The 12444-nt window shown below is 46.3% G+C and overlaps 1 protein-coding gene across 1 annotated transcript; it reads left to right on the top strand.

Annotated features, from left to right (window-relative positions):
- Positions 1-1501: 1501 nt before the first annotated feature.
- LOC113007576 (uncharacterized) lies at positions 1502-7691 on the top strand. Its single transcript, XM_026144291.1, has 2 exons — positions 1502-1714; positions 1955-7691. Exon 2 carries the CDS (start codon positions 2205-2207, stop codon positions 7689-7691), a length of 5487 nt encoding a protein of 1828 aa, XP_026000076.1. The 5' UTR covers positions 1502-1714; positions 1955-2204.
- Positions 7692-12444: the final 4753 nt, after the last annotated feature.

The following is a 12444-nucleotide window of genomic DNA, read 5'->3' as shown; positions in this document are numbered from 1 at the left end:
TATTGTGTGTTGGGTGAATGAGACTTAATAGAAAGCGTAACAGAAAACGTAATAAAAAAGCGCTTTTGTTGCTCATATTGAATAGGAAATTGGAAGTACTACTCCAATTGTCATTATGACGTATTTGTTTGGCTATAATATGATTTCATATTTACACTGTTAGACAAACACATGTCCACAGATATGAGCAATTTCACTTTAATGCACACTTATAAACCATGATTTTTATTGATCAGTGTTCTGCATTAAATATCAACTGTAATCACAAAGAGATCCAATATTTTGTAGCTGCATAACATGGAGTTTTTCTGTAATAAAAGTAGGGCTGAACGATTATGGAAAATAATCTAATTGCGATTTTTTGCCCCAATATTGCGATTGCGATGCGATATGCGATTATTTTTTAAGGTCTTTGTCTTCTGTATTATTAAACAAAGACAAGCAATACATCATATAGTATGGCCAATACTATATTACATTAATTTTAAACTGTTCTTTCCTGGAAGACAGACCTCTGTTATGATGACATGAGGTGATGCATGAATTGATGACTGACATTTTTATTTAACTTCTTCAATCACAACAGTATATTTGAACATACACAATAGTTTATTTTTAGCTTACAAACATCTGAGCATAAAGTGCTGACAAGGAACCCTGGTGTAAACATTAAAATGAAAGTCAGTACAATGTGCAGATTGCAGAAATATACATTAAAAAAAATCAGTGGCTTTACCACACTCAGTTTTTCGACATCTGTGAACTACTAGACAGTCATTCAATTAAAAAATAATATTAAATAAATAAAACTAATAAATAAAAATACACACATCTTACTGATCTCTGCAGTCAGTAACATTACACATAAAGTGCAAACATAATAGCAATTGTATAAACACACACACAAACACGCCTTTAAAGTTTAAAGGCGTGAAATTGGACGGTCTAGCCTTCTGATTAGCTAATCAGAAGGCTAGTTCTGATTAGCGTCACCGCTGTCTCGGTGGAGTTTAATAAACTCGGCCGTCTGCTTCTTGCTATCTAAAATATAACCAGACACTGGTGTAAATTCTCGACTGTCTCATACTTCTGTTTAATAAGTTTTCTGTTTGACGTTTAGTCAGCTGTGTGAAAACCAAGGAGGAACCCACCCGGGGGATTAATAAAGTTTTATTTTATCTAATCTAATAACTTTAATCTCAGCCAAACCGATTTACTCACGAACAAACAAAACACTGAAAAAAGCCCAACAATAACATTTTTAGGTTGTCTAAGTGACTTATATATTACGTTTAACCCGAGCAGCGAAACTCCGCGGTGATCTGAAAATGATGTGCCGGGAGTTGTGCCGTTCTCGGCCGCATCAGTAACACTCGAGCTCCCGGCTAGCTGTCGAGCTGGTGGGTAGCAGACGCCTCTGAAAACGTCGAAGCACTTTTGCAAATATGGGATATCTTGATAAACCGAGCAGATATTTGATGTTTACACAGCTTGTTATGCCCCCAGAAATGTGTTCTTTGTGTTCTCTTTATCTCGCTATCGTAGCTTAGAGCGGTGTGTGTATTTTCGTAACCATGACAACACGAGAGCAGTTTACGCTGAGAGTCAGGAAGAGAATCTACTGTGTGACTCGGGATATTAGCGTGTGGGCTCATTCAACCGCCAGCTCCGCCGTTACAGGATTAATCCTTTTCTCTTCGCTAAGGCATAGTCTGTGAGTATAATTCATTTTGTACAATTAAGCGGTGAAGCGTTTTGAACCGTTGTCTGTTATTCGGTTAACTTTATTGTGTCTCATATAAGCTATGCGGCTAGGCTGTCAAGCTGTGATAATTAGCCAGATGCTTTGAGCTTATTGCATCTATAATACATTTCATATATTTCATTGTATTGTGTTTACAGTATATTTCATTGTATTGTGTTTACAGTATATTTCATTGTATTGTGTTTACAGTTTCACAAAAGTGCCCAGTAAAAACTTCTGGAATCCAATCGTCTGAGTCCTGGAGATTTTCTTGGGAGTGTTTAAGCTGAATGGAAACTTAGCCCATTACAGTGAAAAGACTGCAACGCAGCTAATAGGGATACGAGGATCGCCGCTGTACGGAGCTACTCATTATCGAGAGATAAGCAGCCTCCAATATAGCCTCGGAAAACTTCGCCGCAGCCGACATCTCCCGATACTGGAGACCCAACGACACGCAATGTCACAACGTAGCAATGCTGACAAAGGAAATGGAGACAACCAGTCAGAGTGTGTGCGCTCAAGGAGCAGTCGCTCATCTGGTACATCGTCTGGCTCAAAAATCAGCATAGCCATTGCCATGGCAAAAGCAAAGGCTGAAGCCGCGCAAGCTAGAGCGGCACATTCAAAAAGAGAAATCGAGCTTAAAGTGGAGCAAGCACGTATTCAAGCCAGCCTCGACGCACTAATCGATGAAAAAGAAAGGGATGCCGCCGTTGCTGAGGCAAACTCCCTAGTAGCTGGTCTGCAGGATATGGGTCTCGAAGTACGCAGCGAAGTTAACAGCCTGGTCCACCAGTCTGTCAAAGACCAGCGCGTAGCCGCCTTTGTCTCCGAACAGGCCAGCCTGAGCGCCAAGGGTCTATCGGCTACAGAAAATAACCTTCCCCCTTCTCAGCCAGTCACTCACCCGCATAACGCGGCTCAGACCCAAGCTGCCGCTCCTGCTGCTATTACGCCACACCAAGCTCTTCAGGGCCCCTGGAGAAGCGACGCACCAACACGACAGAGCTCCAAGTCACCCTTCTACCCCCCTCCAACTCCACTCCTACAGCAGAACCCCAAACGAGATTCTACGTTTCCCACGCATCAGCCCATCCACGGGACACTCTACGGAGGTGATTACGACCATTCTACAACCACTGACCTCATCAAATATCTCGCTCGTAACCACTTGGTGACTTCAGGTCTCACCGCATATGACGACCAGCCAATAAACTATTGGGCCTGGAAAACATCATTCCAGAACGCCATTGCCAATCTAGACCTGTCTGCTGCAGAAGAACTCGACCTCCTAACCAGACACCTGGGAAAGGAGTCAACAGAGCAGGTAAGAAGAATAAAAACGGTCAACATCAGGAATCCAACTATTGGACTGTGCTCAGCATGGGGGCGCCTCGACGAACTATATGGCTCCCCAGAAGCCGTCGAACAAGCTCTGTTCAGCAAACTAGAAAGCTTCCCAAAGCTCACGACAAAAGATCCACGGAGACTCCGGGATCTAGCCGACCTGTTGTCAGAGCTACAAGCCGCTAAAGAAGATGGCTACCTCGCGGGCATGTCGTACTTGGATACCTCCAGAGGAATTAAGCCCATCATCGAGAAACTTCCATACAGCATACAAGAAAAGTGGCTATACCACGGGACGAGATACAAACAAGAACATTTCGTCAGCTTCCCACCTTTCTCCGTGTTGGTGAACTTCATCCGCACCGAGGCGAAAGCACGTACGGACCCAAGTTTCAACCTCTTCACGCCAAGCCCCCCAAACGAGAGAATGAATAAATGGGAGAGGCCCACGAAGACGTCCGTTCACACCCACAAAACACAAGTCTCAGGCACTGCCAAGTTCGAGTCTAAGGAAAGCAGGGAACGTATTGACCCGAATAAACATTGCCCCCTGCACAAAAAACCCCATCCTCTGAGGAAATGCAGAGGTTTCCGCGAGAAGAGCTTAGATGATCGCAAACAGCTTCTGAAAGAACACTACGTCTGCTTTCGCTGTTGCTCGTCAACAGAACACTTTGCAAAGAACTGCACAGCCAAGATAACATGCACCGAGTGTGGTAGCGCTGCCCACGTGACAGCCCTCCACCCTCACCCACCTACCTGGAAATCTAAATCGTTCCCCTCCATCTCAGAGGATAGCGGGGAGGAGGACAAAGCTGATAACCAGGAGGTCAACGCAACGTGCACACAGGTATGTGGGGAAGGTCTGAGTGCTAGAGCGTGTGCTAAGATCTGTCTCGTCAGGGTGTTCCCAAACGGACGAAGAGAGGAAGCCAAGAGAATGTACGCTATATTGGATGAGCAGAGTAATCGCTCCCTCGCGCGGTCAGAGTTCTTCGAAGCCTTCAAGATCTCCGGGCGCTCGTACTCATACACACTAAAGACCTGCGCGGGACGTACGGAGACATCAGGAAGGAGAGCCAGCGGCTACACCGTAGAGCCGTTGGACGAGAAACTGAGTATCTCTCTGCCTACACTCCTCGAGTGTAACCAAATTCCCAACATCCGCGCGGAGATTCCCACCCCCGGTGTGGCCTATCATCATACCCACCTAAAACGCATCGCTGACAAGATACCACCTCCGGACCCAGACGCCAGCATTCTTCTCTTACTGGGCAGAGATATCTTACGGGTCCACAAGGTCCGAGAGCAAATAAGCGGCCCAGGAGATGCTCCCTTCGCCCAAAGGCTTGACCTGGGATGGGTCATCGTCGGAGACGTGTGCCTCGGAGGTGCTCACAGACCACCGGAGGTGAGAAGCTACAAAACAGCCGTTCTAGGGAACGGTCGTACAAGCCATCTCCAGCCATGTAACAACCAGATGAAAGTAACAGAGGTGTTTGAACAAGCACGTGACTATCAACAACATCCAGCGCGAACCCCGACGACGCTAATCGGAGACAATTTGGGGCAAACCGTCTTCGCTCGCACTCCCAACGACCACAAACTTGCTCCATCCAGGGAAGATTTGGAGTTTCTAAGGATAATGGAAGCCGAGTGTTGCCAAGACAGCTCCAACAGTTGGGTCGCACCTTTGCCGTTTAGGTCACCGAGGCAGCGACTCCCTAACAACAGGAAACAGGCTCTCGAACGCCTCGTCTCACTTCGGCGCTCACTGGAAAAACGACCACGGATGAAAGCCGACTTCCTAGAGTTTATGGAGAAGACGCTCAAGAAGGCGCACGCAGAAGCTGCCCCTCCCTTGCAACCCGGTCAGGAGCGTTGGTACTTGCCCCTGTTCGGCGTGTACCACCCCCGGAAGCCGGACAAGATCCGTGTGGTCTTCGACAGCAGTGCATCCTATGAGGGAGTATCGCTCAACGATGTCTTACTCAGTGGTCCCGATCTTAATAACAGCCTACTAGGTGTTCTTATGAGGTTTAGGAAGGAACAGGTTGCGATCACCGCCGACATCGAGCACATGTTCCACTGCTTCATCGTGAAAGAAGACCACCGGGATTTTCTCCGCTTCCTGTGGTATAGAGACAATGACCCTACCTCTGACGTCGTGGATTACAGGATGCGGGTGCATCTCTTTGGTAACAGCCCCTCGCCTGCCGTCGCAGTGTATTGCCTGCGGCGGGCGGCTAAGGCAGCAGAGGCCGACTACGGCAGCGATGCTAGGAGATTCGTCGACCGCGATTTCTACGTCGACGATGCCTTAAAGTCTTTCAGTACAGAGGAAGAAGGCATCGCAGTTCTCCAGCGAGCGCAGAAGATGCTCGCGGCTTCCAACCTCAGGCTGCACAAGGTTGCATCAAATTGTTCCGCGGTCATCAGAGCATTCCCCTCCCAGGATCGCTCTCAGGATTTCAATGGCCTGGATCTCTCCATCGATGATCTGCCTATCCAGCGTAGCCTGGGACTGTTCTGGAACATGCGCACGGACACTTTCACGTTCCAGATCGAGATCGATCAGAAGCCGTTCACCCGCAGAGGGGTACTCTCGACCGTGAACAGTCTATACGACCCCCTAGGGTTTCTAGCACCCATCACAGTTGATGGAAGACGGATCCTAAGAGAACTCACCTTGCAAGCGGAAGATTGGGACGCACCCCTTCCCAAAGACATGGAGACCGAGTGGACTAGATGGAAACAGTCTCTTCAAGACCTGGAGGGGCTCCAAATACCACGGCCTTATACGTCCCTCTCCACCACAGGAGCCCTAAGGAGAGAACTCTGCGTCTTTGCCGACGCATCCGTCAGAGCAATAGCGGCCGTAGCCTACATCAGGGTAACTGGCAAGCAGGGACAAACTGAGATTGGGTTTGTCTTTGGGAAATCGAAGTTGGCTCCCCAACCTAGCCTAACTGTCCCTAGACTTGAACTTTGTGCTGCTGTGCTCGCCGTCGAGATCGCCGAGATGATAGTCGCAGAGATGGACACAACGTATGACAACATCACCTACTACACAGACAGTAAGGTCGTACTGGGATACATCCATAACCAGTCAAGGAGATTTTATGTCTACGTACACAATAGGGTCCAACGTATCCTTCAGTCACCCTGTCCCGGCCAGTGGAAGTACGTTCCAACGCATCTTAACCCAGCTGACGTTGGGTCAAGAGCTGTAGCATCAGCCCTGCTCAGCAGTACACCATGGCTCAAAGGACCAGCCTTTCTTTGCGACGCATCAGGGCATCCATCCGAGCTTCAAGAGACGTACAATCTTGTCGACCCCGACATCGATGCCGAAGTGCGTCCACAGGTGACAACGAAACTCACCCATGTTGCTAAAGGCGTGGTACGCCCTCAACGCTTTGAACGCTTCTCCAAGTTCAGCACACTCCATGCAGCCATTGCACATTTGATCCACGTAGCTAGCTCCTTCGCTCGCTCGACGCAGGGCGAATGTCGAGGCTGGCACATCTGTCGTCCTACAGAAGAGGAGCTGCTGAAAGCCAAAGTGTGCATCGTAAAGAGTGTCCAGGGTGAGTGCTACGCGGAAGAGCTCAAGTGTATCGGTTCTGGAGTCGACATACCATCTTCCAGCAGCTTGTGGAGATTGCATCCCATTATGGACCAGGATCGACTACTCAGGGTAGGAGGTCGGATCGAGCAGTCAGGCTTAGGCATGAACGAGACTCATCCCATCATCATTCCTGGCCGGCATCACCTCGCAACTCTGCTTGTGTCCCACTATCACGAAGCAGTAAAACACCAGGGGAGACATCTTACTGAAGGTGCCGTTCGGGCCGCAGGTTTTTGGCTCGTGGGAGCCAAACGCTGTATCAGCAGTCTGCTCTACGGATGCATCACTTGTAAGAAGCTGCGAGGGAAGGCCGAACATCAACGGATGGCAGCCCTGCCGGCAGAACGGTTACAAGTAGCACCTCCCTTCACCTACATAGGTGTCGATGTCTTTGGACCGTGGGGCATCGTTTCACGCCGCACAAGAGGAGGAGTTTCGAACTCCAAGCGATGGGCGGTGATGTTCTCGTGTATGTGTTCCAGGGCAGTGCACATTGAGGTGATCGAAGCCATGAGTGCCAGCAGCTTTATTAACGCCTTGAGGAGATTCTTTGCGGTCAGGGGCCCCGCGAAGCAGATACGCTCGGACTGCGGAACTAACTTCGTCGGCGCTTCCCGTGAGCTGGGGATGGACAAGGAAAACTCAGGGTTCGACAGGGTGGAGAAGTACCTCAGTAAACAGAGCTGCACCTGGGTGTTTAACCCACCCCATGCATCCCATATGGGTGGCGCATGGGAGAGGATGATCGGCATTGCCCGCCGTATCTTGGACTGCATGCTGCTTGAACAGAGAAAGTCTCGCCTGACGCACGAGGTTCTGACCACGCTTATGCAGAGAGAAATGAGTGGCCCATGGGCATCATCACGAAAGCCTTTCCAGGGAAGGACGGTCTGGTCCGGAGAGTCGAAGTGGAGGTCGTTAAAGATGGAAATAGAAGAGGATTCTCTCGTCCCATTACAGAAGTAGTTCTGCTTCTTTCTCCAAAGTCTGACTCTGCCAATTGATGTGGGCTCTTAAAGACCCCAAGCGGGGAGTGTTATGCCCCCAGAAATGTGTTCTTTGTGTTCTCTTTATCTCGCTATCGTAGCTTAGAGCGGTGTGTGTATTTTCGTAACCATGACAACACGAGAGCAGTTTACGCTGAGAGTCAGGAAGAGAATCTACTGTGTGACTCGGGATATTAGCGTGTGGGCTCATTCAACCGCCAGCTCCGCCGTTACAGGATTAATCCTTTTCTCTTCGCTAAGGCATAGTCTGTGAGTATAATTCATTTTGTACAATTAAGCGGTGAAGCGTTTTGAACCGTTGTCTGTTATTCGGTTAACTTTATTGTGTCTCATATAAGCTATGCGGCTAGGCTGTCAAGCTGTGATAATTAGCCAGATGCTTTGAGCTTATTGCATCTATAATACATTTCATATATTTCATTGTATTGTGTTTACAGTATATTTCATTGTATTGTGTTTACAGTATATTTCATTGTATTGTGTTTACAGTTTCACAAAAGTGCCCAGTAAAAACTTCTGGAATCCAATCGTCTGAGTCCTGGAGATTTTCTTGGGAGTGTTTAAGCTGAATGGAAACTTAGCCCATTACACAGCTACTTTCTCGCCTGAAAATATGTTAAAAGTTTATTTTGTGACCCAGAAAGATTAGTATGAGTAATTTTAAAACTTAGCAGCGGCCGCCATTGCTGGAAACTGGAGTTTGGCTGGGCCGCGCTATGAATTCTGGGATATGGTAGTAATTTGGACAGCCTTATAATCGCAGTATAATCGCAGCCTTTGCGGTTAGAAAATTGCACTTGATCATGTCGCGATATTATCGCAAATGCGATATATCGTTCAGCCCTAAATAAAAGTACATTTTATGCATGCATTTCAGTCATGTGTTACGATTCGGTGTTGTCAGTGTTTTGTTTTAGGCGTGACTGTAATGTGTTTCCTGCTTTACGTTGAAAGTCTGTCTTATCTCAGTGTGTTCAGTTTACGCTTCCTTGTCTCGTCAGTTCTGATTTGCCCCAGCTGTGTTTCCCTCCTGTTGTCCATTCCCTGATTGCTCCCTCTATGTATTTAAGCCATGTGTTCCCCCCCCGGTTGTAAATAGTTTGGTGTTTTGATGTAAATAAATGTCTTATTTTTGCTTTGATGTAAATAGTTGTCGATACTTTCGTTTTGGGATTTTTGTGGAGAACCGTAGTAGTTTTTTTTGTTTTTTTTCCCTTATTTTTATTTTTCCTGTGTTGCACGCCGGTTGCCTAGGCTGAGGGACCGCTCCAGCCTTCGTTTGTCTTCGCTGGAGGGTCCGAGGGACCGCTCCAGCCTTCGTCCGCCTTCGCTGGAGGGTCCGAGGGACCGCTCCAGCCTTCGTTTGTCTCCGCTGGAGGGTCCGAGGGACCGCTCCAGCCTTCGTTTGTCTCCGCTGGAGGGTCCGAGGGACCGCTCCAGCCTTCGTTTGTCTTCGCTGGAGGGTCCGAGGGACCGCTCCAGCCTTCGTTTGTCTTCGCTGGGGGGTCCGAGGGACCGCTCCAGCCTTCGTCGTCTTCGCTGGAGGGTCCGAGGGACCGCTGGAGGGTCCGAGGGACCGCTCCAGCCTTCGTCGTCTTCGCTGGGGGGTCCGAGGGACCGCTCCAGCCTTCCGTTTCCACTGGAGGATCCAAGGGGCCCGTCCAGCCATCAGCGTCGCCTGCAGAACAGCAGCCGGTGCCGTATGCGCTGGGCATGAATCAAACATTTTCTTTGGGGTTACATGTTTTAAATGTTTGATTTTTGGGTGGGGGGAACTGTTACGATTCGGTGTTGTCAGTGTTTTGTTTTAGGCGTGACTGTAATGTGTTTCCTGCTTTACTTTGAAAGTCTGTCTTATCTCAGTGTTTTCAGTTTACGCTTCCTTGTCTCGTCAGTTCTGATTTGCCCCAGCTGTGTTTCCCTCCTGTTGTCCATTCCCTGATTGCTCCCTCTATGTATTTAAGCCCTGTGTTTCAGTTTGTCATGGTCGCGATCTTCCCCCCCGGTTGTAAATAGTTTGGTGTTTTGATGTAAATAAATGTCTTATTTTTGCTTTGATGTAAATAGTTGTCGATACTTTCGTTTTGGGATTTTTGTGGAGAACCGTAGTATTTTTTATTTTTTTTTTCCCCCTTATTTTTTTTTTTCCTGTGTTGCACGCCAGTTGCCTAGGCCGGGGTGTAACACATGTATACAATATTTATTGCAATAGGTTAGAGTTAGTATAGCAACGCACAAGCATATAGAACACGGATGTCATTGTTAGTTGTTAAAAAGGTAGTATAAAATGAACTTACCTAGGACCTTCAATTCAAAGTTAAGACGAATAACACCACTTTCCTTTCCCGCATCCAATTCATATTGTCCACTGTCACTGTGTGTCAGTTGGTTGATTTCCAGGTCTGCAGAGCCCCAGTCGAGGGTGACCCTCTTTTGAAATTGACTGTATTCAATTTGCTCTTTGCCATCAAATTGTACCACTTTATTCCCATTGTGTTTCCACAGAATGTCATCAAGGCGGTCTCTGATATCTGTCCTGAAGTTGACTGTCTCACCCACGAGTCCATATTGTGTTGATTGCCCAGAAACTAGAAACAGAAAACAGAAAAGTGAAGTAAGACGCAAAATACAAATAATTTAGACTATTATGACCAGTACATGCATGGTGACAGCTCAGTGTCAAGACTTCAGCAATATACGCCAACATGCTAGTACAGTGTAATACAATTCTATATGCTTTTATATGATCCATATATAATTGAATCTCATTTTATTAGATGAAATATTTTATTTAATACTTTTCAATGAAAGTTTTTAAATAGTACTTACTAGAAGTATCAGTCAATGATGGCGTTCAAAAGATAAATTGTTAAAAGAGTTAAACAAGATTTATTAAATAATATTATTAAAAAAAAGTCAGCATGTAAACTTTACAAAGTTTACACGCTGACTATGCTGACTTCTAAACATTTTACAGTGAAAGGAAGCTAAAAAAAATGGACATATCTATAAAAACAGATGTAAGGACGTGTTATGTGCCATAAAGATTGCTCTGTCAATGTAAACGAAACCAGACACCAGATAAGAATGGAAGATCAAAAATACTTTTGCTTAAGAAATCAGGAACTTTTAAAAGACTAATACTGGAATGCTTAATGTCTAATGTTTCTTAAATGAAAGAAATGAGGCTGAATGGGTTTCAATATGTGAGACTTAAAAAATTAAAATCCTGGTCAAAAATAATACCAAAGTTCTGGACTGATCTAAAGACTGACCTCCATTAGCGGTTGATACGGGCGACACGGGCGGTTGCACGGGGCGGCATCGTGGTGGGGGGCGGCATCACGGACATCGGCAAAAAAAAAAAAACCCAAAACAAAACAAAAAACAATTGCTCGTACTCATGCTGCCCCGATGTCATGCCAGCGCATACTGGGAATGGCATAGGCACCGATCAGTTTTCTATCGCCCATTTGCTGGGAGTAAGGGCGCCCTTCGTTTGCGAGGTGCGCCTGCTGCTTGCAGCACAGGGAGGAGAGGGCGGGGCAGGGGGATTCTCTGGCTGGCTGGAGCAGTATCTAATAACCAACTCGCAAAATAAAACAAAATAAAAACAAACCAACAAACACGAAAACACCAGACATTATGATACAGACTTATAATTTGCACCGATGTTTTTTTCTCGAAATTCTATACGAAAAAGTGAGCGTGAGAGGCCTCGGTGCGCCTGCTCGCTGCTGAAGTCAAAGTAAACTTTATTGTCATCTCCGCTACATACAGTACAGTATATACACTTTAGGACTAGGGGTAAAGGTATCAATAACAATTTAAAATTTATAATTTATAGTTTGATGCTTTAAAGTCTCACACACAACCCATCGAAAGGGGAGGACGGCTTTCTTCCAAATAGAAAACATTTCATTCATAGTGTTGTAAATCCAAGCTCATTATGTATTCATGATTTGAATCCTGGGTTGTGCAAAACCTCAGAAATAAGCCCTAGACAAAGTTAATCTGTGAACTAAGGTGTAGGTTTATTAGGTTATGTTGTGGTGATCCTCGGGTTGAGGGATGGGTGTTCATACTTGAGTGCAAAATTAAAACCAAGATGGACAAGAAAAGTTCAAAACCATCAGGTCCTCAGTTTAGAAAAAAGAGAAAAGAAGAGGAGGAGAAACGAGCAAAAGATACAGGTAAGCAGATGTGTCATTGGATGATGGCAGGTCATCCTGAAACAATCAGAATCAGAATACTTTATTAATAACCCCTAAGGAAATTATGTGGGTTACACCTGCTCCAAGAAGAAATAGTAAAAATAGTAACAGTAACAGACCAAACTCCAAACAATACATTATATTACAGATTTGAATATTAATTAGTCATTGTCAATTGTTGATTTGTCCTGTTCTCATTTTATGACAAATTATGATGGCTGATTGGTAGCCGTTTGCATACTATGCATACTCTCTCTCTCTTCATATGTGTGTGTATGTGTGTGTGTGTGTGTGTGTGTGTATGGGGGGGGGGGGGGGGGGACGCATAGGGAGTGTTCACGGTGCCAAACAGGCTAGGACCTCCACTGCTGACCTCCATAGAGAAGCTGTTAAGGCCAAACACAAGATCCTCAGTTTTTCTCAGTTCAGGATTGAGATGCAGAAAACGTGATGACATCCAATTTAAAGGAGCAGTGAAGCATTCAGGGGTAGGAGAGG

This window comes from Astatotilapia calliptera, chromosome 16 (genome assembly GCF_900246225.1).
Source record: "Astatotilapia calliptera chromosome 16, fAstCal1.2, whole genome shotgun sequence".
NCBI lineage: Eukaryota > Metazoa > Chordata > Actinopteri > Cichliformes > Cichlidae > Astatotilapia > Astatotilapia calliptera.
This window is presented reverse-complemented; position numbering and strand designations above follow the sequence as displayed.

Excerpts from the sequence above, each read along its gene's own strand:
- LOC113007576 (XM_026144291.1), top strand. The coding sequence starts at position 2,205 with ATGTCACAACGTAGCAATGCTGACAAAGGAAATGGAGACAACCAGTCA.